The sequence below is a fragment of the Gymnoscopelus microlampas genome, assembly GCF_963454915.1.
Source record: "Gymnoscopelus microlampas genome assembly, chromosome: 3".
NCBI classification, from domain to species: Eukaryota; Metazoa; Chordata; class Actinopteri; order Myctophiformes; family Myctophidae; genus Gymnoscopelus; species Gymnoscopelus microlampas.
Genome location: NC_139940.1, coordinates 56,016,598 through 56,044,011, shown reverse-complemented (window position 1 = coordinate 56,044,011; position 27,414 = coordinate 56,016,598). Strand labels below are relative to the sequence as shown.

General features: G+C 41.9%; 1 protein-coding gene and 1 pseudogene across 2 annotated transcripts in view; both read right to left on the bottom strand.

The window, feature by feature from the left end:
- LOC311041932 (NACHT, LRR and PYD domains-containing protein 3-like) overlaps nt 1-27,414 on the bottom strand; it is a 120,571-nt pseudogene that overhangs the window by 24,713 nt on the left and 68,444 nt on the right. The window lies entirely within an intron of this gene.
- On the bottom strand, nt 113-8,043 carry LOC311038915 (uncharacterized protein; the record flags this gene model as incomplete). Its single annotated transcript, XM_084048548.1, has 9 exons — nt 113-162; nt 689-763; nt 4,120-4,214; nt 5,403-5,418; nt 5,537-5,767; nt 6,138-6,380; nt 6,535-6,804; nt 6,894-7,202; nt 8,037-8,043. The coding sequence occupies 9 exons, from the start codon at nt 8,041-8,043 to the stop codon at nt 113-115; spliced, it is 1,296 nt and encodes a 431-aa protein (XP_083904674.1).

Sequence of the window (27,414 nt, the reverse complement as noted above, 5' to 3'; positions counted from 1 at the left end):
GCGGTACTTTCTCCCATCATGTTACTATGCAACAGATGCATTATTGAGGAAAAACTCCTAGTATGTTATGAATACACATTGCAAGCAGTTATGTATTTACTCTACCTTTCTTTTACTGGTCTTTGTTTTGGTAGTTAACCTGGGCGTAGGTCACATCTGGTTCTACAACACAACACACAAGTCAGAGCAAAGTATTATTTATGAATGAACTGTTTAGTTGATCACTTCAATCATTCAGTTTAATTCACAATAAAATATTAACTTTAATAACCAACGCGAGAACAATGGCTTCAACAATGGCATCCATTATACATTATATATATATTATATTGTAGCATGCTAACAAGAATAGCAATTCCCCATTGATGATGTCACTGGTAGGCGGATTTCTGAACTGTCCACAGCCCTCCTCTGAGACACAGGCCGAGTATAAAAAAATACCATATTACCATATTATAATGTGCGTATATAATGCACATTATAATATTGAACATTATGAAGTCCATAGACTGACACTCTGCAGACTCTTACACACAATTCATTGTGTTATTTCCTCATGTCTATTAATGACAACATAACATACACTTGAACCCACTTGTACACACACAATGTGGTCTGTGTTAAAATCAACCACTACTAAACAGTAAATAACATCCACTTAATCCACTCATGTATTTTGTTTGCTCACCCTTCTTTTCCTTGTCCATATATTTGAGTTCAATCTGTGAATATGTCACATCACTGGACTCAGCTGCAGGCTCGTCTGAAAGAAATTACCATAGACATCCATAAATTAGTGATTCAAAACATCTCCACCTAATGTATCTCTACTATAATTCTGTAAAGTTGAACAGCTCCCTCTTTGAAAATCCACATTTAAATAATTATCATCAAGAACAAATGATGCTAATATTTTCAGTCACTTGTGGGCCTTTGCTTTCTTCTTAGACTTTAGTGCCACCATCTGGTAGACTTGTTCAGTTCATGTTGTATTCATGTTTATCTATCTACCTATAGATCCCTTATCAGACAAAGTCACACTGATAGCAACCACTATGCAAGTGCAGGCTGGCTTCAAAAGAACGCAACCGCTCATAAGACGCAATGGAAAAGTTGTCACGGCACTCATGAGTGTCAGTACAATTGCAGTTAGGAAGACACAGCTGCCCAACTGTAGGCTTCATCTGATTGACAGTGTGGTAGGTAGTAGACCTACATTATGAAGTTCATAGATTGACACTTGTGTTATTTCCTCATGTGTATGAATGTCAACATGTGGGTCATTCCAGAATTGGAGGACATTTGGGCTTCCGAATTTTTGAAAAAATAACCTTCTATTTGACCATTTTCTGTTATATATTCATCAATAATAGGTAATATACTATCAAAAGCTTGATTAGCTCAGCTCAGGCATCAAAGGTATTTTTTATTACATGTTTTATATGTGTTATAGTAACAGGGCTGCAAGTAATAGTAACAGGGCTGCAAGTAACAGGATTGCAAATCTATGCTAATGTTAGCTTTTTCTCAGGAATAGAAGCTAGCTGTTTAGCTAGATGTTAGCATTTACCAAGAGGACAAACTCACATAAATAAATAAGTACATCTTTTTTTGTCAAGTATTTATCTTATTCTGGAAATATGCATAACAGGGTTGCGTGAGGTAGGTTGAGACATTCAAGTAAGGCTGACAATGTTATAAAAATATGAATAATAGAAGTGAGGAGATGCCTTTGCTCTACCTATGATGTTAGGAAAGTGTTTGATGATGTCACTTCTAGTGTGTCATGTGACTCACACTTTTCTTCTTCTTTTACCATGCTAAAAGGTTTAAGGTAACAGGGTTGCATGCAAGTTGTGGGACACAGGTTCCTTGCATAATAATACTTATTTAAAATATTAGGTTAATTAAAACATATGTTTCCACATCTATAAGAGACATCTATGAACAAAATAATGCAAAAGAAAGTAGATTTAAATGTCATTTTAACAGTTTTATCTGAGATTCAATTTGGCAACCAAGGGGTTGGGACAAGAGAAAACTTGCATTTTAGGGGTACTACAGACTTATTTGGTATTTTTTTTAAATATGTTTTTTTTAAAAATCTCCAAGTTGATTTAGATTTGGTCTAAGGGCAAGTACAAGTTACACGACAAATGCATTATTTAGTATTTTGTAAATGGATTATTTGACATTTCTTGGGTGGGACGTAAAATGTCCTCCAATTCTGGAATGACCCATGTACACAAACCCTCTCATACACCTAATGTGGTCTGTGTTAAAATCAACCACTACTACAGTCCATAACCTTCACCTTAATCATATGTCATGTTCATTGCATGTATTTAGTTTGCTCACCCTTCTTTTCCTTGTCCATATATTTGAGTTCAAGCCGTGAATATGTCGCATCACTGGACTCAGCTGCAGGTTCATCTGAAAGAAAGAACGATAGACGTGACAACGTCCATACATTATCGATTTACCGACTCCACCTAATTCATCTCCATCATTCTGTAAAATCTAACACCCTCTTTTAAAATTCACATTTAAATAAGCATATTATCGTGAAGTACAATATATTGTAATATGTTCAGTCACTTGAGAGCCTTTGATTACTTCATAGACGTTGGCGCCACCCTTTGGTAGACTTGATAACTTCAGTTCATGTTGGATCTATGTTTAGCTAGCTACCTATGCAAATAATTGTAGCCTGCTAGGAACACAGAACAAGTCAAACAGTGGTTTAAATACACTATAGTAGTCTAGTAATAGTTCTAGCAATCAACGTAAAATAAAATCCTGACACATTAAATAGGCCTATTTGATTAAACATGTCCTCTCCTGTAGACATAGTCTACTTGCCAAACATAATTATTGCAAAATTGTGCAGGCCAGTATAATGTCTGACATTTACCTGGTGTGGTGTGTACAGTAGAGCCCCTTTCCCACCCACCCCGATCCAAGAAGTGAAACCCGATGACCCACCGTGGCCCATGCGTAATGGCACAACCTGCACTTCTGCTACAGTGTTTGCCACTTGCCAATGAGGTTACAAGGTATTCCGTGAGGCCATAATCTTTGTTAACTAGTAAATGCATCACACCAAAATATTCATCATGATTAGAATATGTTTTGAATATTAATTTCACCCAGTACAAAATATGACCATCCCTGCTGCAGAGCTTCCTGGAGACATACAATGCTGTTTTGCTAAATTAAAATTATTTCGTATCTACAGTCATGCACGTAGGCCTAATAGGTCTTAATAGAGCCAGATCTGCCATTGTCAAGATCTGAAAGACTGTTAAAGCTCTGGTTTAAATGGGTGACTGATTAAGCATATAACCTAATATGATAGATTATGTTTTATTTCCTCAATTTTAAATGTTTGTAATTTATGTCACCTGTTAACCCCATAATTGCAACAACCGAATTATGTTAGGGATACATAGTGTTATGTTAGATATTAGATGTTAGGTTACATTGTTTTCAGTGAATAAGTGGCTATTATGTTTAGATTCCTGTCGGATTGTCAGACTTGATGAAAAGACTAGATGAAACCTGAGACCTGATGTGAGATTTGATCGTTGGCTACACTCACGTCAAATATATTGATGAATGCCAACAATTGTGTTGAGATGAGCGTATGCTCATTTTTGGGTCATACGCTAAAGTTTGATAAATGAGGCCCATGTGGGCTGTGTTAGAATCGTACAAAACTATACACTACACACCTTTACCTTAATCATATTTCATATTAATGTCATGTATTATGCTTGCTCACCCTTCTTTTCCTTGCCCGGGTATGTTAGTTCAATCTGTGAATATATCGCATCACTGGACTGGACAGGCTCGTCTGAAAGAAAGAACCATAGACATCCATAAATCACTAAATCAAATTATCCCCACTTTACAATTCTGTAAAATGGTGCTTGAAAGCCTTTGATTGCTTCCTAGACGTTGGCGCCACGTTAAACTATCAGTAAATATTATCTGTCTATTGTTTTCAAATGGATTAAAGTAGAGAACATATATGGAACTTTAAAATGTCTTTGCTTGTGCTGATTGATTGATTGATTGATTGATTGATTGATTGATTGATTGAATTGAAAGGCTGACCATGCTGAAGTGGGGTGTATCCATCATCTGAACTTCCTCTCTGGTTGGTCCTCTGGTCTGCTGCTGAGTTGTCATTGCCCCTGGACTTCATGGATCTATTTCAAGACAAATATTTAGAGAATGAATGTGCCACCTCATGTCACATGTCCACACAAACAACAAACACACAAAACTCTCACGAGTCACACACACAAATGAACATTTTGCCCACATATAGAAGCCCCGCCTCTCAATCACAATGCTGCTCTCCTCACTCAACTCATCTTGTTTGTTCCCTTGCAAACAGCTGTCACATTGTTATAGTTTGTGGGTGTTAACTTGCTAAAAATGGCAAGTATGCAGATCCTCCACAAACAGTTTTTAGTGACAAATATGAGGCACTCTGAACAAAAGTCAAATAACCTTTTATTACTAATTCATCAAGAACTCTAGATGATATACATACATAGGCCTGTAAAATACACATATTGCACATTTATACATATATTGCACATTTAAACAAGTTAAGGGTTACAAGAACGCTCGCCCCAAAGCACGCTCGCCCCAGGTCACATCCGGTGACCTCGTAACGGTCGCCACCATATTCCTAAACGTAACGTTACCTAACCTTGTTCCTAAACTTAACCTCAGTAAAACTATGCCTAAATCTAACCTTAACCTAAGGAAAACAAATACAAGAATACAAGAACCGCTGGGGGCGAGCGGTCCCCGGAAAAAAAGCGAGTGTGTTTGGGGCGAGTATTCCGGTTACCAAGTTCTTGTTATGCTGACTAGCAAAGCGTTCACCAAATTCAAACAAGTCCAGTGCTGTTGCAGTGCATGCTGTCACAAAGTTGAGCACAGTTGTTTGTCAGCCGTTCATTTTCCATGAAGTGAAGTGGCAAGTGCTATTTTGCTAGCTTAAAAGCTTGAGAAGCTGCACTCACACCTACTGTAGCACTACACTTACTAACAAAGCAACTGCAATCTTGCACAAATAAAAAAGCTAAAAGAGGAGATCCTGAAAATGATCAAAAACTTGTCAAACTCAGTCGGACAAGAGGTCACTGGTGTAGACAACCACATGTCTCCTCTGAAACACATGGAGTCACCAGTCACCTCATTTAACCTACAGTGATGAGTTTCACCAGGAGGATGTAACACACATGAAACATGCTATTCATCCCAGCTGCACTCCCTACTGAACAGATGCCTTGAACAACCTGTTGGAGGTGCTAGTGCAAGCACAGATGACACAAAGCAGGAGAGCCATCAGCAGTCAGTGGAAACCGAGCTGTACCTACCTGACACAACATGGATCTGTAATAAAACGAGTAAAACATGTTAAATTGTGTTTTACATTGTAAGACAGTCCTCTGCTGTTCAGGAGGATACTTTCCCAGCATGAATAATGTTTTAAGATATATCTCTATTTTACCTTTGGTTGTTCTGTATCGACACAGCAGGAGCAGCAGGATGGTCAGTAGAATCACAACAACAAGTCCTACAATCAACCCCACTAGAGAACTCTGTTCCACAGGTACACTCACTGAAGGTGGGGGAGATCTACTCACTGAAGGTGGAGTAGATCCACTCACTGAAGGTAGAGTAGATCCACTCACTGAAGGTGGAGTAGATCCACTCACTGAAGGTGGAGCAGATCCAGACACTGAAGGTTGAGATGCCATGATGACAAGGGAAAGGAAAATAGTATTTGATTTTTTTAAATACATATAATAGTATTAGAACATGAATAATTTTAGGATTCAGTCTTCTATAGTAAATAACTCAAAACATTGTGATTAAAATACTGGGAAATCCTGGGAGACCACTGTCATGTCTGTTATTGTGTAATAGTTTACAAGCTAAGCTGGATTATTTTTGTATTATTATTTTTAAGGCATAATCGATTGTTTTTGTGTGTGTTTGTACCCAACATGTAATTAAGACAAAGAAAAGTAGTACATGATTGAGTATTTCCATTTCCATATTGTAAAAGACAAAACATAACAAAGGTAAATTGTTTCCAGTATACTCACATGTCACTGCCATCCAGCTCTGAGGTGATTCTCCTCCAGAATATCTACACTTGTAGAATCCCTCATCAGACTTAGATACAGCAGGTATGATCATCTCTCCATTGGGTTCATCTTGGACCAGTTCTTCATTTCTGTAAAATTCTATGTTGGAGAGAGACGAGTGTGTTCTGTGTTTGCATTGAAGAGTGACAGAATGTCCCTCAGTCACAGGGTGAACAGGACTCACCAGGATGACAGAACCAGCTGTAAAACAGTTAACACGTTAAAAACATTTAACTTAACAGTCCATTTAATGCAAACTTTACTTACTTACTTACATAAATTAAAGCACCGGTTGAGGGGGCAACCAGTCGCTGGTCGCTCCCTCAGCCTCAGTTAATGAAGTAACAAGACTCACTTTGTACTGTTATGTTGACAGCATTGCTGTACTCTCCCAATCCAGACTCACACCAGTACACTCCACTGGTGAGAGCATAGCTGCTGACTTCCCATGTATATCTGGTAATTGGCCCCTTGCTTGTTGAAGCCGGTATAAATCGCTCAGGGTAACTCTTCACTCTCCATTCAGTATATTTTCCCTCACAGCTCAGTGAGACAGACCCAGAGGCTGAGGTGAAGTGTTGAGTTCTGTTAGAACTCACTGTGAGAGAAGCTGAAGAATGAACATCTAAAACACAGGATCAGAGGTCAAACAAAAACTGTGTTAGAACGGCATGCAGTAGTATAGAAAAGAGAACAAGAAAGAGTCTCACTCACCACCAGACCACACAAACTGAGGTTCACTGTCCTTAGTGTAGTAAACTGGGTCTCCTCTCACAGCGTTACACATATATCCTCCTGTGCCTGTAGGACCATGAATGACGTAGGAACCTTCTACAGTCCCATTGTGGCTAGATAAGAGTTCATAAGTGTAGGGGCTGGATATGTCTGAGGATTTAGGAACAGCTCTGTACCAGTAGAACCTCCAGTCTGCAGATGATTCTTTAATATCACAGTTCAGAGTCACTGAGGCTCCACGACTCAACCATGGAGGAGACACTACACTCAGAACAGGTTTGGGTTTGGCTGTTGGAAAGCACAATTATATGGATTAGAAACGTCTGTTGAGGATATCATAGATGTTTAACCCATTTAGACCTGAGGTCGATTCTAAAAACGCCTTCTAAATCCTGACCTAAGTTTTTAAGGGAAGAAGTTCCCTCTCCAATTCACAATATTCCCTTTCGTATATAAAATAGATATACTGTGATCTCACTTTCCTGATACAGTCAATTTAATAGCATCACTCCACCCTGTTGAAGACAGAAGTTTATTTTTGGAAAGGCCTTCACATGTAGTCTCCACTGTGAGACCCATTGCAATTGTTGATCCTGAATTCAGCTTGTTTTTAGCCGCATGCTTGCAGCGGCTCTATAAACAGCACTAGTCCTAGTCGACACCCGAGTGATAAAGTGTCGACACCTAAGTGTCATTGGCTGTCCTGGTTGTCCATCACATTTCCCCCCTTTTAAGCCCCCTTTTAAGCCAATGGGGAGACGAAAATGTAATGGACACGTTAGTCAACGAATTAGACGAGACGAAAATGTTAGGGCGGGACGAATGGAGAAGAGATCCAATCAGAATTACTCTTTTTGAGGGACTAGTTGGGAAGGGAACCAATCAGAACGATCCTCATTGTTAGTTTGGTTGATCCACCCGGAAGCAGACCATATTAGGGGCCAGCATGGACGAAGTTGAATCACAACAAGAGAGCTTCAGGCCGGAGGGTTAGCCTAAATCAGCGTTGTCAAACTGGCAGCCCTCGGGCGTTTTGCGGCCCGCGAAAAGGTCCATGGCGGCCCGCAAAATACTTTTAAAAATAGCAAATTGATACTACATGTAACAGACATAGAGTCGCACTTTGCATTGCGTCCAAGAAACTCTCCCCCCTCCACCACTCGCTGCAGCGAGTACCTCTGATGGCCGGCTATTGTCTCTTCCCAGCTGTGGAATGTTCTGGCTCATTGGCTCGTTAAAGGAGACATCCGCTCATTTTAAGTGTTATGTTTGATGTGCGTCAAATCACTTACCGACGTAGAAATGAAAATCGCGTGACTCCACAAATCCCCCTATCGACCCCCACCGTTGCCATGATAGTAGGATGCTGGATAGCCCAAATTCGCCTATTTTAACAAATGCAAAGTCTGTTTTTTTGCTTCTAGTACTCATTGTTGAGTCCCATGATAATGTAACAGGCGCTAAAACTCCGAGAAGCTAACGGCTAATAACAGAACGAGCTAATGCTGGTTGCCTGTTTCTCTCCCGACCTGGCAACCTGGGGCTGCCATGCAGAGAGATAAGCAGCCCCAGCATTAGCTCGTTCTGTTATTAGCCGTTAGCTTCTCGGAGTTTTAGCGCCTGTTACATTATCATGGGACTCAACAATGAGTACTAGAAGCAAAAAAACAGACTTTGCATTTGTTAAAATAGGCGAATTTGGGCTATCCAGCATCCTACTATCATGGCAACGGTGGGGGTCGATAGGGGGATTTGTGGAGTCACGCGATTTTCATTTCTACGTCGGTAAGTGATTTGACGCACATCAAACATAACACTTAAAATGACCGGATGTCTCCTTTAACAGTCTATTCAACTGCTAGTCGAGTAGTAATGGATACTCTTTGATCCTCACGCAGAAGTCAGCCTAGCATGGACATGTTCTCTCTCTCTCTGTGTGTCTGTGTGTGTGTCTGTCTGTCTGTCTGTCTGTCTGTCTGTCTGTCTGTCTGTCTGTCTGTGTGTGTGTGTGTGTGTGTGTGTGTGTGTGTGTGTGTGTGTGTGTGTGTGTGTGTGTGTGTGTGTGTGTCTCATCTGTCTCTCTCTCTCTTGAACTCAGAGCGTATTTAACATTCAATCTGGGAAAGCATCTGTCATTTTAAGATTTATTTAGCTATTCAAAAATAGCAGATATACATGAGCTTGTAGATCTGCTATTTTTGAAAAATCATGGATATTTGTGCAAGTCTTCACAAATCTCTTCTAAATCCTGCTATAATATGTGGTTCTCCACATGTTTTATGTTTTTATATATATATATATATATATATATATATATATATATATATATATATATATATATATATATATATATATATATATGTGAACAGGGCCGAAATTGTATCACATTTGACTTGCAATTTGTTTGTACTATTGCACTCTTCTCCTTTAATAAATAATCCAGAATAAAACTCACAACAATAAAATATAAATGCACAATAAAGTGCTGGGTGCGTAATTACTGTGAGTCCTATCTGAACTAATTGTTTGTCGACTACGCCACTTTTGTTATAGAGGGAAGTCCCCTTTGAATACACTTTAACTTCTTCTTCAGGCTTTCACAGGTTCGAGGTTAACTGGTAAGTTTCAATACTTTTGGTTTTGAGAATACAACACTGGCATGAGAATATCCCTTTAAGAAACTGGACACGAATACAGTGTATCAAAAAAAGGTAAGTCATATTTATTGGGTCCCTAATACATTGGCTTCTGTGCCTTAAAAACAATCAAATAAACACTATACTAATAAAACCTATATAAACATACAAAACACAATTAATCTACACAACAACTATAAAATAAATTATAAAGTTGTGCAAATTACGCGGGGCTTAATCACAAGGGTTCCTTAGCATGGGGGGTTTCTGTGCAACAAATACTTTTCAAGTAAAGTGCTGTGCCAATAAAGTGCTTCAAGATACTCAACACGGTTTGTTCAGGGGTAATGCTGCATGTCCATATATGGGGGTAAGATGGGAAAGGGTTTGAGGCCAGTCGTCTTCGTCTTCTCTCTTCTTTCTCTCCGCCTGCAATTATAGAGATCTAGACCAGTTCACTGTGCATTTACACGATACATTTGCGTTGTCTCAGGCAGTGGTTATACAGGGATTCAACGTTGCTTGTTCGAATACTCACTCGCCAGCCAGGTTTTTACACCTGGCGCTGAGTTGGTTGCGTATGCAACGTTATCGCCACTTTCCAGTCTCAGCGCTCCTTGTATGGTCTGGTCTCACTCGTCTCTCATATGGTCTGGTCTCACTCGCCTCTTCCTCCCCTTCGGTTCGATCGCTTTCTCCTCTTGGTTTCTCCTTTGAATGTAGGCACACCTCGGCTTCCAAACTCCTAGGTGGCTGGTATGTCTACTTCCTCTATGCACTCCTCTACTCCGTGTCTCGGCACAACCTTCCCCTCTGCTGTCCTTCTCCTCACTGACGCCTCTGTCACTTGGGTGCTCTGTTCTCTCTTTCAAACGGTCCCGCCTCCGCTTTTGTACCTGCCAAACCACACCTCCCTCTTCTTTCATTTGTCCGTGGTGACAGTCTGTCTGGGGACATTGGCCATGACCGTGGCCTTGGGCGTGACCGCGTGACTGCCGCTCTGCCACTCAATGTCTCTCAATACATGTGACCAGGGGATCATGGGGAAAACAATTATAAACAATACAGTGCGTAATAATAATTGGTACAAAAATAATAAGATGGTGGGGTTAAATGAGGCAATTATACACATTAAGCACCAATAAAAACAAATTACAAAAGTTTTAAGAACCCCTCATTTCACCCTTGTCACATTCCCCCCTACTTTTTCGTTGGCAGTCCCTGGCAACTGGTTCTAAACGTCATGCCCGTACCTCTCAGGTGGCTGTCCTTGGTTCGCTCTTCCAGAGCGCCGCGGACCTTCAGGTTCCCTAGGACCGGGGAAAAACCCTACATAAGGCGGCCATATTGGTCCCACCGGTTCGGCTACTGGGGCAGGTTCGGGGCTCTCCATCGGTGACCTGGGGGCTATACACACTTTTAATGCATTCCTATGGATCGTTCTATCTCGCCCTCCTTTTTCAGGTCGGATCCTGTATACTAGGCCCGCATCCCCCACCCTCTCCAATACCACAAAAGGTTCTGGGTCCCACCATGGGCCCAGTTTACCTTGTCCCTGTCGGTTCCGGTTTCGTACCCACACCCTCTCTCCAGGTAACAATGGTGGCATACCGGCTCGGCGGTCATAGACCTGTTTACGCTGTCCTGCTATATGCACCATTTTTTTCTCGGCTGTCCTATACGCTGTGGCCATTCGTTTCTGGTGATCTTGCACCCAATCTCCCACTCCCATTCGATTTTGTGACAACGGTACCCCTAATGCTACATCTACCGGACGCCTCAGGTGGCGACCAAACATTAAGTACGCAGGCGCATAACCTGTCGCACCATGTTCAGTATTGTTATAAGCGTGTACTAACTCAGGTAAGTGTTCATTCCATCTGCCTTGGCGATCAGTATCTAGAGAGCGCAACATGTTTAACAGTGTTTGATTAAACCTCTCCACCCCCCCATTACCAGCTGGGTGGTAAGGGGTGGTGCGACTCTTAGTAATACCGTATGTATGACACAATTGCTGCATTAATTCGGATTCAAAATTCGGGCCTCGGTCCGAATGGAAACGAGCCGGGCAACCGAATGGCTGAATAATATGTGTCCAAAGCGCACGGACAGTCGTGGGCGCAGTTTGGTCACGCGTTGGAATAGCCCAACTGTACCTGGTGAATAAATCGGTTGCTACAAGAATATTCTGCCATGCGTCATTCGGCCTACCTAATGTGAGAAAATCAATAGCCACTACCTCCATAGGATACGATACTTCGAATGGCTGTAAGGGGGCCCTGGGCTCTATCCTGTCTTTCAGTAGGCTGCAGGCAACACAACCTCGCTGGAACTGTCGCACCGCCCCCTCCATGCCCGGCCAGTAGAACCGGCGCCGAAGCTGCGCCAAAGTCCGGTCCACTCCGGCGTGTGCCGAGGCCTCATGGAGTCCTTTCCACACCTCCTCTCGTCGCGCCCCTGGACAAACAAGCTGTAAGTAACATTCTTGTGTATGCTGATCAATCACTTGCCTATACAACACATTGTCTCTGATGCGCAACCGGTCCCACTGTCGTAACATTTGCCTGGCTTCCCGTGACCAACTCCTCTTCTCCATAAGGGTAGGCAGTTTCCTCCGCTCTATGCAACTCTTCACCATCTGGATGTCCGGATCTCGATCCTGTGTTCCCCGCCACTCAGCTCCAGCCCACCCGTCCTCTCTCTCCACCGGTGCCAACTCCACTACGGCCACTCCTACAGGTTGAACAGGGAACCTAGACAGGGCATCTGCGTTCGCATTGCTTTTTCCAGGTCGGTACTTTATATCATAGGTGAATGATGCTAGCTGGGCTGCCCAGCGCTGTTCCACCGCGCCTAGTCGAGCTGTTTGAAGATGCGCAACAGGATTGTTATCTGTATAAATCGTAAAATGAGCGCCAGTTAAGTAATCTTTAAATTTTTCGGTCACTGCCCATTTAAGTGCCAAGAGTTCTAATTTAAAGGAGCTATAATTTGCATCATTTTGTTCGGTAGGGTGTAGACTTCGGCTGGCGTAGGCGATTACTCGCTCCTGGCCATCTTGGACCTGTGCCAGAACGGCGCCGAGCCCGCGGCCACTCGCATCAGTATACACTACAAACGGTCGGTCATAATCTGCATAAGCCAGTATTGGAGCCTGCGTAAGGGCAGTTTTAAGAGCATCAAACGAGTTTTGGCATTCAGGGGACCACTCTATTTTACACTGATGGGACTTCACATCATTCGGGACTCCGATCAACAAACTATTTAACGGCCTAGCTATGGCAGCAAATGAGGACACGAAGCGGCGATAATAACCAGCCAGACCTAGAAAAGCGCGGACCTCGCGGACAGTCGAGGGTGGGTTCCAGTCTCTTACCGCAGCCAACTTTTCAGGGTCCGGGCGCACTCCCTCTTTGTCTACAACGTGGCCCAAGAACTTTACCTCCGGTTGGAGAAGCTTGCATTTATCGAGGCGCAGTTTCAATCCGTGTCTCCACAGCCGCTCGAAAACCTGGTCAAGGTGCTGCATGTGAGAGGAAAAGTCAGGTGAATATACAATAATGTCATCGAGGTACACTAATAATGACTCTGTCACCTGGCCACTCAAGCATCGCTGCATTAATCTTTGGAAGGTCGCGGGGGCGTTACATAAACCGAACGGCATACGTTGGAACTCGAACAGTCCTAAAGGGGTGGTAAACGCTGTCTTTTCTCGATCCCGAGGGTCCATACCCACCTGCCAATAACCGCTGGCCAGGTCGAGTGTGGAGAACCACTGAGCCTTGGTCAGGCTTGTTAAAGTCTCTTCAATCCGAGGTAAAGGGAAGGCATCTTTGTGCGTCACGGCATTCAGTTTACGGTAGTCGACACAGAAACGCCAGCTGCCATCTTTCTTCTTCACCAGGACAATGGGCGCTGCCCAGGGACTGCAACTCTCTTTTATCACTCCCTTGTCCAGCATGTCACTCAATAAGGTCTTCATTTCTCTATACATGGAGGGCGGCAGCGGTCGGTGCCTCTCGCGGATGGGTGCCGCGTCTCCAGTTGGTATTTGGTGTTGCACCACGTCCGTCTGCCCAAAATCTTCATTATGGACTGCAAACACCTTCTTCCATTTACACATCATCGCATGCAGCTCTTCTCTCTGCTGGTCAGGTAGGTCATCTCGCCGGGTCAACGCCTCCATCTCCTCAGGTAAGGTCTTCACGGGTCCCTCGTCTTCGATGCTCACCAGGGACACTTCCACGGCTCCGTCGGTTCCTAGGGACAGGTTCAGGTCTCGTCGTCCACGGACGTCGGCCTCCTCCACTGGATATAGCTTCCCTAACTTTTGATGTCTGCCCACGGTCACGCTATACGCGTGGGGGTTGCAGATGCGCACGGGGACTCGGCCATTACGCACGGTGACCAACGCTCGGGCCACTCCCAGATCAGTTCCTTCCGGCATGGCCTCCATCAGGGCCTCGTATTCGGCTCCATTTGGACCTTTCCAGGCACGGCCCCATACTACTAACTCACTGCGGGCGGGGACTCGGATTCTCCGTCGGCCGACAGGCCACACATAGCCCAATGCTCCGTCTTCGTGGGTCACTGCCTCCACTCTCCTACAGGCGGCGAATGCTTTTTTCCATGGTGTCCTCTCCTGTTGGCATGGAAACACAGACCTCCCAGAGAGTTTAAATAATGCATGCCACACTGCGTGGACTACGTTCATCCCAATGATCAGCGGCTCAATACAATGTTCATCTTTTACAATTACGATTCCTCTTCCCGGTATTTTCAGTCCTTCTAATTCTAAATCGAATATGGCATAGCCAGAATAGGGTAGATCAAGGCCGTTTGCTGCCCGTAGGCTAAACACCAGAGGCCCATTTTCCATTTTATCTTGCGAGAACTTTTCGTTAAACAAACTCTGCTGCATCAATGTGACTTGAGACCCCGTATCTAATAAACCCCTCATTCGGACTCCCCCCATTGTTATCCCAATTGTCGGACATTCCCCCACAAACACTTCATTGGCCCTTAACTTTTTTTGTGAACGTTGCACCTCTGCCCCCCGGACCTCGGCGACAGGGCGTACTAGTTTAACTGACTTCGGTCGGATCTACAGAATCTCGCTATATGACCCGCCTGTCTACACTGGCTACATATCGGCCTACCTCCTTCATCCCATTCGTAGCGCTGAGAGGCCGTATACCGTCGCTCAGGTGGCGGTGGAGTGCGCGCTCGTGCGTCATTGGTGCCAGTGCGGAGGAGCGGTCTGATTTCTTTCATGAGTTCCTGCGTGAATCCTTGCATTTGAGTTTTTACGTCGTCCATGATTTCCTGTTTTAATTTTTCTCTCCAAGCAGGGTCCTGAGAAGGGTAGGGGACAGAAATAGGATTAACAGCGTGGCACGTTATTTCAGTAGTTCCATGTTCAGCAGCTAACAGGTAGGCTTCTTCGCGTAAAGCAGCAAAATCTTCATCTGGGTGTCGTCGAGCATATATTTTTAAGGCTTGGCCCAGGGGGCCCTCAGCTAAACCCATAACAAACTGATCACGAAGAATGGCTTCGGAGGGAGCGGTGCTTGGGTCGTGCTGCCGCAGCCCACAAAACAGCTCTCTAAGTCTCAGGGTGTAAGTTTGTACATTCTCTCCTGCGCGCTGTGCGCACCGATAGAATAGTGAGCGCATTTCTGCGACAGAGACAGTTTCTTTATATAAAGCATCTAAGTATTTAAAAACTTTTGCCACTGTGTCGCGTTCGCCCTCCTCAACCACACTAATCTGCCGTTTAGCTTCGTTGGTTAGCGTTTTAATTATAATAGCAACTTTCCTGATTTCTGGTAGTTCCTGGGTACTTAATAATCCTCTAATCTGGTCTTTCCATTCCCTATATTTACTCTCGCCTTCTGTTCCACCAAAGGTGGGTAACCATGGGGCACCGGGATACACCGCCATCATCATCATTCTGAATCCGTAAAGCAAAAAACAAAAAGCAACAAAAACAACAAAACAGTACAGTTTCTCTTAAGGGTATTCTCATGTGTTTGTTCTCAACCAGTCCTGCCGCCAACGCCAAATATGTGAACAGGGCCGAAATTGTATCACATTTGACTTGCAATTTGTTTGTACTATTGCACTCTTCTCCTTTAATAAATAATCCAGAATAAAACTCACAACAATAAAATATAAATGCACAATAAAGTGCTGGGTGCGTAATTACTGTGAGTCCTATCTGAACTAATTGTTTGTCGACTACGCCACTTTTGTTATAGAGGGAAGTCCCCTTTGAATACACTTTAACTTCTTCTTCAGGCTTTCACAGGTTCGAGGTTAACTGGTAAGTTTCAATACTTTTGGTTTTGAGAATACAACACTGGCATGAGAATATCCCTTTAAGAAACTGGACACGAATACAGTGTATCAAAAAAAGGTAAGTCATATTTATTGGGTCCCTAATACATTGGCTTCTGTGCCTTAAAAACAATCAAATAAACACTATACTAATAAAACCTATATAAACATACAAAACACAATTAATCTACACAACAACTATAAAATAAATTATAAAGTTGTGCAAATTACGCGGGGCTTAATCACAAGGGTTCCTTAGCATGGGGGGTTTCTGTGCAACAAATACTTTTCAAGTAAAGTGCTGTGCCAATAAAGTGCTTCAAGATACTCAACACGGTTTGTTCAGGGGTAATGCTGCATGTCCATATATGGGGGTAAGATGGGAAAGGGTTTGAGGCCAGTCGTCTTCGTCTTCTCTCTTCTTTCTCTCCGCCTGCAATTATAGAGATCTAGACCAGTTCACTGTGCATTTACACGATACATTTGCGTTGTCTCAGGCAGTGGTTATACAGGGATTCAACGTTGCTTGTTCGAATACTCACTCGCCAGCCAGGTTTTTACACCTGGCGCTGAGTTGGTTGCGTATGCAACGTTATCGCCACTTTCCAGTCTCAGCGCTCCTTGTATGGTCTGGTCTCACTCGTCTCTCATATGGTCTGGTCTCACTCGCCTCTTCCTCCCCTTCGGTTCGATCGCTTTCTCCTCTTGGTTTCTCCTTTGAATGTAGGCACACCTCGGCTTCCAAACTCCTAGGTGGCTGGTATGTCTACTTCCTCTATGCACTCCTCTACTCCGTGTCTCGGCACAACCTTCCCCTCTGCTGTCCTTCTCCTCACTGACGCCTCTGTCACTTGGGTGCTCTGTTCTCTCTTTCAAACGGTCCCGCCTCCGCTTTTGTACCTGCCAAACCACACCTCCCTCTTCTTTCATTTGTCCGTGGTGACAGTCTGTCTGGGGACATTGGCCATGACCGTGGCCTTGGGCGTGACCGCGTGACTGCCGCTCTGCCACTCAATGTCTCTCAATACATGTGACCAGGGGATCATGGGGAAAACAATTATAAACAATACAGTGCGTAATAATAATTGGTACAAAAATAATAAGATGGTGGGGTTAAATGAGGCAATTATACACATTAAGCACCAATAAAAACAAATTACAAAAGTTTTAAGAACCCCTCATTTCACCCTTGTCACATATATATATATATAGACACATGCGTTTCTGGATTGAATGCTCCTTACAAATTACATTTTGTTTTTAATGTCAATAATTAAAGTAGCTATTCTTCTTCATAATAACATGTTTTTAAAGGTGATATACTGTAGTTAGTAGCAGTGACTGAGACAACAGACTGAAAAACAATGCTGTATAACTGAATGCGTGTGAGCGCACATGCGCTTCCGCAACTGGTTTCGGCCCACATCAAGTCACCATTTGACCAATGTGGCCCGGACCCCAAAATGAGTTCCACACCCCTGGCCTAAATGCTAGCGTGCTTCATTACACCCAGTTTGACTATTAAAGGAGCTACACCATGAATTTAAAAAATAATAATAATATTTGATATCATATTGTTTATGTCCCTCAAACGTTTTTCAAAAGGTTTGAGCCTAAATCAAGCCTCAGATATACTCATTCCAACTAACTTCTCTCTGGCTTATAAAGCACTTTCACCTGCAATACCACATTGTCCTGTTTGGCACGGGGCGCTATTGAGCCAGTTTGTATGCATGTCATGTCCTGGTTCTGTGTGGAAAAAGTACAAAAAAAAAATAAGATTTTTTTTTAGAAAAATTAAAAATGAAAAAAAAATCTTTTTTTTTTTTTTTTTTTTTTTTTTTTTTGGTTAGAACTCAAAAACGGGAGGAATTGTTCCCAGACGTGACGTAGGGTGGGGGAACAAATCTGACGGACTGTTTTCAGACCAATTTACATGAAAACCACAGATAGCCTATGAAAGCCTGCATGCTTGAAGTCGGGTATTTGTTGGAACAGAAGAGAGGTGGAGGAGACCAAAAACACACAAAAATGAAGAAAAAGTTAAAATTCATGGTGTAGACCCTTTAAGTTATTATTTGGCCATGTTCACACTGACTTCAATCTTAGCTACAGTATGTTGGGAAGACCCGTGTGGTGTCACAAAATGTTGCCACCACTTATATAAAAAACATTACAGCGTTAATCTGCGACGCTAAATGTTGCCAGGTTTGGCGAGAGAAACAAGCAATCCAAAAAACAAGTAATCAGGTCTATGAAAAGATTGGGCCCAAAAAAGCCTGCCACATGCGGCTTTATTATGACTTTGGTCATTCTTGTTTTGGTTTGTCATAAAATATGCTGGTTGTCTTCCATTCATAAACTCAGTCAGTGTCACCTCTCCCCTGTATCTCACACTTTAGAGTGATGGTTTCTCCCTTGAAATTGTGAGACCAGGCTGCAGGACAACAACAGACCTGCCCACAATTTAAGAAATTCTAATTATCACATAAAGTGATATAAATCTGTCTCTGTGTCTGTCTAGAAGAGTCTAATAACGTCCTGGTCTCCCAGTCCAATCTTTAGCAAGTTATTAAATGTGTCAGTTTGGCCAGTTTTCATTATGGCCTTTGGTTTATCTGTTGTTCACATTAAGAAGAACATTTCAAAACTACAACAGGCTCTTCCTGGAGAAGGTGTGTGGACTATATCTACACCGAGTAGCTTTCAACATGAGTGGAATGTACCTTTACAAGGACTTAGTAGTAATAGTATTTGACTGGAATATATGTTTAAATGTATACATATACAGAGTAGACAGACAGACAGACAGACAGACAGACAGACAGACAGACAGACAGATAGAGAATACATATGAAATCAATCTTCACCTCCTCGTCTGTGTCCATAGGAGAGGAAGCTACTCGTCAGCACTGAAACACATTTCATGAAACGATATCAAACTAAGCATTAATATGTATTTTAATTATTCCTTATTAACATGACATCAATATAGACAGTTACAGTTGTTCAATAAAAACAAATAACAAGCAACCATAAGGTTGTCCATTCTGCTAATGTTTTATTAATAGCAATGGCTATAATGATGCTTTACCAAAATAGACAGGACTCATAGCGGAGCAGCTAAGTGCTACGATCTTTCAATTTATGATACAAGCGTGAAAATTGGCGTGAGCAGTCTCCATGGGTCACTTGACAAGAAAATTGTCCGAGGCAGTTGTAATTTCAAGATGGCGGCCATTTTTCAAGATGGCCGACACCTTAGTGGGCAGTTAAGTGATATGATGGTTTATTTGGTGATACAAGCATGAAAATTGGCATGAGCAGTCTCTGTGGGTCACTTGACAATAGGCCACCCACAGCTACTTGAAATTCCAAGATGGCGGCCATTTTTCAAGATGGCCAACACTTTAGTGGAGCAATTAAGTTATATAATGGTTTATTTGGTGATACAAGCATGAAAATTGGCATGAGCAGTCTCTGTGGGTCACTTGACAATAGGCCACCCACAGCTACTTGAAATTCCAAGATGGCGGCCATTTGTCAAGATGGCCAACACTTTAGTGGAGCAATTAAGTTATATAATGGTTTATTTGGTGATACAAGCATGAAAATTGGCATGAGCAGTCTCTGTGGGTCACTTGACAATAGGCCACCCACAGCTACTTGAAATTCCAAGATGGCGGCCATTTGTCAAGATGGCCAACACTTTAGTGGAGCAATTAAGTTATATAATAATGGTTTAATTGGTGATACAGGCATTAAAATTGGCATGAGCAGTCTCTAAGGGTTGCTTGACAAGAAAACACTCACATCCACTTGAAATTTCTATTTTTAAGATGGCCGCCCCCTGGATCCTCAAAAGATACATTTTCATTTTCATTTTCATTTTTTTTTTCATTAAGGGCAATTATACGATTATTGTTATTATGCTAAAGAACAACTTTTAACACATCACAATACAGTTGTGTTGATTTGTTGATCATAGATAGATTAGATAAGAGTGAATATCCGCACTACCAGGGCACACTGGTGATATATCACTGCTGTTAAACTCAGAGTGGGGTTCAATGTCAGCTAATTGAAAGTTAGTACCCCAAATGCTGTCTAATTTACCCCAAAACAATTAGATAGCCGCACCTGAATTGACAGGTTGTGCCAGCGTGGGAGAGCCGAGCCAAGGTTAATGGGGTTTTAGTTAACCGGATGGTGTACAGATCGCACGGGATTTAAATGGCATTGGATGAACGATCGGACTAAGTGTAGGGTTAAGGCACGAACTTAGTTGTATCCCATACATCAAAGTGCTTGGTAAAAGGTGGTAAAAGGATAAACCCTCGGCCTCTGCCTATGCTGCAGACATGGCAGAAGCCATCATAACAGCTGAGAAAACTAACTGGGACAGATGTTTCATTTGTCAGCAGGTCACCAAGGAAAAACTCATTCAGCCGAGTTTATTCAACAGAGAGCAAGATCGTACTGGTTATGATACCATTGCAAGAAATGTTCCATTATTTCATAAGATCAATGCTCTGCCTATCTTACTTAGTCTAACCCGACTAGATGAAGGTGATGGCATAGAAATCACATTGACAAGAAACAGAGCAAAATATAATTTAAGCTGTAAACTTAGGTTCAACAACACAGAGCCGGAAAGGGCCCAAAAGAGAGCATCTACATCTTGATCTCTTTGCCAGAAAGCAAAGACATTATGACTTGATCCCACCAACTCAAGCAGCACTCAAAGAGCATGCCAAACGTGCTTCTTATGAGGCTGGATACGTGTGGGGACAGGCATTGAAGCGACGTCCACAAATGCCGAGCCCATCTGACTGGGGATGGGTGGAACAGGACGAGAAGTGGAAAGTCTTCTGGACTCCACTTCCACCTATTGCGGAGAGTTGTTGGGAGTTGACCAAATGTGGGTGCACCAAGGCATGTACTGGAAGGTGTAAGTGCTTCAGATATGGTTGCACATGCCTATGTAGTTGCCCCTGCTAGAACCTATTTGCATGTTTATTTTGCCAGAGTTGTTCCCCGTTGTCCTCTGTGTTTTCAAGTGTAGGCCTATTAGTGTGTAATTTTCAGTTGTTACTTTGTAACATTGCTTCCACTGCCATACGTAACAGTGAAGCATATTTTCAGTTTATTTCCTTAGTATAGGTTTGTCATGGTTCTGTGGCTACTGCCATTCAGTATTAGCCATTGCTCAATTATAATGTTGGAGCACTGTCCATTCAGCACCACAACTGTGCTAATCAGCACCACAACTGTGCTCATTTATTAGTCATATTTTTTGTTTCCCCATTTCTTAGTATTTATTTGACACATGTAATGGCTGTTAGTTAAAAAATAAAACATAAATCCTCCCTTGTGACTGTTACCTTGTCGTGGTAAGGGAGCTTGTGTACCTCAGTGAACCCTGAGAGCTATGCCAGTGGGAGGCAACTCCTACAGGTTTTACCAAACTGGACAGGTTGTGGGCGAGGAGTCAGACAAAACACAGTCAAACAACCTCTCTTGACAGAGCTTTTTGAGGAACCCAATACATTTCTTTTTTTTTTTAAACTTACATTTTTATCCCACGATTTTGTAACCCTATTTTTAACACCCAGTGCCAATTGTCTATGTAATCCTGGGCACTACCTTCCCTCTGCCAACCTAGGGAGGCCAGGGCCGAGCTCATGCCTCCTTCAATGCATGAGAGCCAACTGACCTTCTTGTCACCTGACAGGGGGGAGTTTCCCTGGTAGGACGTAGCGCGTGGAAGGAACACGTTATTCCAACCAGTTCCCTTCCCCTCCATCAGGCGCCCCGGCTGGCCAGGGGGAGGCAGTATAGTGACCAGGATTACTGCATGTTTTTGTGAGGGTACCTACCCTAGGAGACACGGGGAGAACATGCAAACTCCACACAGAAAGGCCCTTTCGCCAACCCCGCCTAGGGTATGGGCGCTGATGACGCGGAGGAGAGAACACGCCCCCAGTGCCCACAGCGTCCCCTGTGGGAATCGAACCCAGGACCTTCTAGCTGTGAGGCGACAGCGCTACCGACTGCACCACCGTGCCCCCAACCCAATACATTTCTATGAGAAAAAGGTATCATTTAAAGATCCACATGGCGGGCGGCAGTCATCTTGAAATTTCAAGTGGTGGTTGTGGGGTTTCTTGTCAAATGACATTTTGAGACGGCTCATGGCAATTGTCATGCTTGTATCACCAACTAAATGATTTCTTAAGCTTAACCGCTCCACTAAGGTGGTGGCCATCTTGAAAAATGGCCGCCATCTTGAAATTTCAAGTAGCTGTGGGTGGCTTATTGTCAAGTGACCCACAGAGACTGCTCATGCCAATTTTCATGCTTGTATCACCAAATGAACCATTATATAACTTAAATGCTCCACTAAAGTGTCCGCCATCTTGAAAAATGGCCGCCATCTTGAAATTTCAAGTAGCTGTGGGTGGCATGGCATATTGTCAAGTGACCCACCGAGACTGCTCATGCCAATTTCCATGCTTGTATCACCAAATGAACCATTATATAACTTAATTGCTCCACTAAAGTGTTGGCCATCTTGAAATGTCAAGTAGCTGTGGGTGGCCTATTGTCAAGTGACCCACAGAGACTATTCATGCCAATTTTCATGCTTGTATCACCAAAGAAACCATCATATCATTTAACTGCCCACTAAGGTGTCGGCCATCTTGAAAAATGGCCGCCATCTTGAAATTACAACTGCCTCGGACAATTTTCTTGTCAAGTGACCCATGGACACTGCTCATGCCAATTTTCACGCTTGTATCATCAACTGAAAGATTCTGCCAATAAAAAGCATTTAGCCGCTCCACTATCATGAGCAATAGTGTTTTAATCAATGTTAATAAGTACCTTCCTGCTTTCCACTTGTATTACTGTGGACAGTGTTGAAAACTTTTCATAAAGTATGATTTAGGTTAGATTTAGTATCCAATAACTATTTCTCTGCTGTCCAGCGCGAACCTGCTAACTCCAAAACGCTTATTGTTCAGGAAACGAAAAAACAAAATATACGTTTTTCAGGAAATGAAGAAAACCTTATATTTTTTAAAACAAAGCAATACTGCCTCCCCATCAAAGTTGGTAGAGTGACTTTATATATTGTCAGATACTTGCATGTGTCATTATATTATCAACACTTTACCCAAATCGTGGGTAAATCAACACTTTACCCAGCGCAAGTGGAGTTAGTAGTTTCCAGTTTGAAATGGAGTTAGGTGTCCAAACAACAATAGCTCCACTCGCTGCTGAGGGAGAGAGGTTTCAAAAGGGTACAAATTCCCAAAAGCTAACAATGGATCTCCAAGCTCACAATGCATCACAACAACGTGTGAATTAATGACCTGATGCTTCATGACACTTATTATATAGGCCTACAATAATAAACAGGACTTTAAATATTACAATAACTTCTGCAAAGAGGTAGTAGAACTAGCACGGCAGAAATGCTATGAACGCCTTTCTTCTTGTCACATTGCTCTCCTCATTAAAGGTGTAGTGAAATGAAAAATATGTTTTTCACATAACACAGCATATCCGTGGTCATCATATGGGCATACCTAACAATAGATGCCAAAAAAAAAAAATGTGTGTATTTTTATATCTATAAAAGTCCCTAAAAAGCCAATCTTAATTACTTCCTGTAAACGAAAACGTGCTGCGTGATGACATAACGCAGCCTTCATGAATATAAATTAATCTTGATTACATGCACCTGTTTGATTCCCATAGCTGCACGTTCTTCAAACACAGCTGATTTTAATTACAGAGCTACTCCGTTTTTAATGTCATTGAAGATGAGTGTATACTCATTTTAAACTTCATCTGCACACTAAAATATGTATCTGAAAACATTATAGGTTAGAAATAAGCCAGGAAGTAGCAAACGTGCTTCACTGGCTGTCTCTCTCTCACTTGTAAACAAACACTAGCCATGTTGCGCACGGCTGAAGTGATTGAGATCCAACGTCCCATAGCCTGAAGGGATGGGACCTTCTGATTGATTTAGAGTCGGTTGAGCCGACGTTTCAGACTGAACAGACGTAAAGGGTGTTCAATAGCGTTGATTTATGAAAAAAAAAAGATGAAAATGGAGTTAGCTGGTTCGTCCTGGACACCGACGATTTGCAATATTCTGATATCAAATAGCAGCTTGTAGGTTGCTCTAATAATCATATTACACATTACTGTGTAAAAATTAAAACAAAAATAATACTAGCAGCAGACACTAGAGGGTGTCTCTGTACTGTATAGTTGCATCATCACTGTTGTATGGTCTGTTATTTTGGTTGTCAATACTAATAATAAACTAAAATATTGTTTAAATTATCAATCTGCAGCAAGATGAACACATGGGTCAAGATCCTACATAAAAACAACTACTACTTTGATTCCATTAACATGGTGTTACTATATTTAAACTCAGCAAAATGTGATTTAAGTAAAGCCATGTAAAATGTGTCATATAGGCTACTAGTTCAATAGAGCTACTAGTAATAAGCGATATACTCACAGAGGAGAACACACTGCCAGATTTGACCCATCCTCTCCTGTAATGAACGGCTCTGAAAAACCTTTCTCCTTCCTATTCACACCAAACTAATACTGTAGCTACTGCTGTATGAAACAGGGAAATGAAAGAGAGAGAGAGAGAGAGAGAGAGAGAGAGAGAGAGAGAGAGAGAGAGAGAGAGAGAGAGAGAGAGAGAGGATTGCAAGATTTGACATTTCATAATCAGCATTTCTTTTTTCAAACTTCTTCTTGAAGAGAGGCTGGGAGGAAGATGTGCTTATCCATTGCCGTTCTAAATACATGTCTTATTATGCCAGTTTGTTATGGTTTAAAGGTAGAAATACATAATACACATAATATAAATGTGTACACAAAAATACTTGAAAACCGCCAAAAAGGGTATTTATTAAAATATGGTATTAATAATATAATTAAATGTTCAAATATTTTTGACACAGAGGCAAAAGGCAACAGAAAAAAGAGAAGTAATTGTTGCTGTGATCAAAGAGGTGATGACTCAAATTCAAGTTGGGATGACCGCAGACATGTGGACTGATGACTACCGTAAGAATCTGACGTTATGTAGTGACATATGATCGTCATATAACTAATATGACGATCATATGTCACTACATAACGTCAGATTTCGAACTGAAGAGTACTGCTCTCGCCACGCCAATGTTTCCCCTTGAGGACTTCAAAACAGGAAAACATCTGCAGGGAATGGGAGAAGCACCATGTACAGTAGGTCTCAAATGTGATTCCTCTGTGATGAGTAAGGTGGTGTGGGCGACTGATCAGGGTTCTAATATAAAGAAAGTGTTGGGTTCATACCGGCGCTTGGACTGCCAGGATCATGTTTACATCACAGTCCTCCGACATGCCTTGGACACCAACGAGCTGTCTGTAAAAGTCCCCGAGGTTGGTTTAACATTGCTGGCTGTCAATAAAGTTGTCCGGTTTGTAACAAAGTGGGGTGGCAAGCCAGTTATCCAAGACAGTTGTACAGAGGGGAGACACCCACTTTAACACTGTATATCTCATTCTGAAGTCTATCAAGGACGTCTATGTTGAACTACAGGAAAAGATGGAGAGCCGTGGAGAGGGCCAAAAAATGGCTGATGTGTCCCCTGATGTAGTAGATTTTCTGGTCAATTTTCTCCACCCTTTCTATGAAGCTCAGCGGGAGATGGAAGTCGATAAATACCCGACGTTGAACCTGGTTGTGTTGTGGCATGAGAGGCTGAAACGTCATTGCCAACCATTAAGCACAGACATGCCTTATCAAGACACCATCCGCCAGTGCCACTTGGAGTGGATTGGGAAGAAGATTGAGATTCAGCCCCAGCATAAACTGGCAATGTTCTTATGGCCAAAATTCAGCCAGCTCCGTATGTTCTGTGCCACTGAGGGAGATGCCATCCGGTAGGATGCAAAGCATTGGATAGCGGCCTATCAAACGGGTGTGATGCCCCAGATAGCAAAATATGGGTGAATCAACGTTGAAAAATAGGCGGCCATAACGGTTGAATCAACGTTCGATCTCAACGTTGAAACTGTACTGAAATCGCAACCCTAATCTTTGTTGATTCAACGTTTGTGTTTCAACCACTAACTAACACTATATCAACGTTGATTCAACCATCATCCAAATGGTATTCTGCACGCTGATTTTATGTTGAATCAACGTTATGAATCAATATTGATTCAACCATCATCTAAATGGTAATCTGCATGCACATTTTAGTTGATTTAATGTTGAATCAACATTAGGAATCAACATTGATTCAACCATCATCTAAATGGTAATCTGCATGCACATTTTAGTTGATTTTATGTTGAATCAACATCAGGAATCGAACACTGATTTAATTTATAAATTGATTATACTTAATCATGTTAGAAATCAATATTGATCCTGATCATCCAACAACCTAATGGTAATCTGCATGTACATTTTAAATTATGTGTATGCTGATATACTGTAAGGCTACATCTTGTTCCAAATTACCTTACATTTCCCAAAATGTGAAAATATAAAAATAAAGACAGACAATATGATTTGAATCTTCACATTTATTGAACCAAGGCATTTAGACCTGCTTTGAACTGCTTTAAGCATTGTTTTTATGATTTAACAGATGAAATATATAACATATAGAAGATTGTAGATCTGCTATTTATGAAAGAAATCGTGAAAATGTCTGCAAGCATTTGGATATTTTGTAAGTGAATATATGCCACATGAGCACTTTACACCTATATAAAAATGCTATTTGAAAATAATTGATCTGCAAGTTTAAATTACAAACCAAACCACCATTATTTACAAGCGATTCCACAAAAACAATACCCAACATGGCTTATAATGACCAAACGTGTACTAACTTTGCAGACTAAACCAACGGTCTGACAAAACACACTGACAAGTGCTCTAGTAATACAAATGGCTTAATTAATAAAGCCTAACGGGCCATCCACACCAAGCACTATATATACACATTTTTAATTTATTTTATTTTATAGAATTTAGAGTAGCCAATCATTGTGAGCCTCTTTTCGTCCACAAAGTCATTATGCTAATTAATTCCTCACACATTTCTGTGTTGCTACTGCAATTGTAGCCTAGTAGCCCCTCCATCCTTCTCCTCCTGTTCAACACAACTAAAGACGAACAGTATCTGTGTTGATGATGACAATATGAGTGATTTGCTGGAACTCTGGAAGACATGAGCAACTGCCCACTGAAATGATCATGTCTGCACTGTATTTAAACTAAATAATTCTACAACGATAGGATTGACAAAAGTGATATGCTTAGTGTGGACAGCCCCATTACAGTTTGAAAGAGTACATTATTTCACACATGAACAAGTGAACACTTGTCAATTTAAAAAAAGTGCCTTACTTTTACTTAATGGTATTACATTCAAAGTCTTAATAATTTGCAGCTCTAAAGTACTTAAAATGAATAAAAG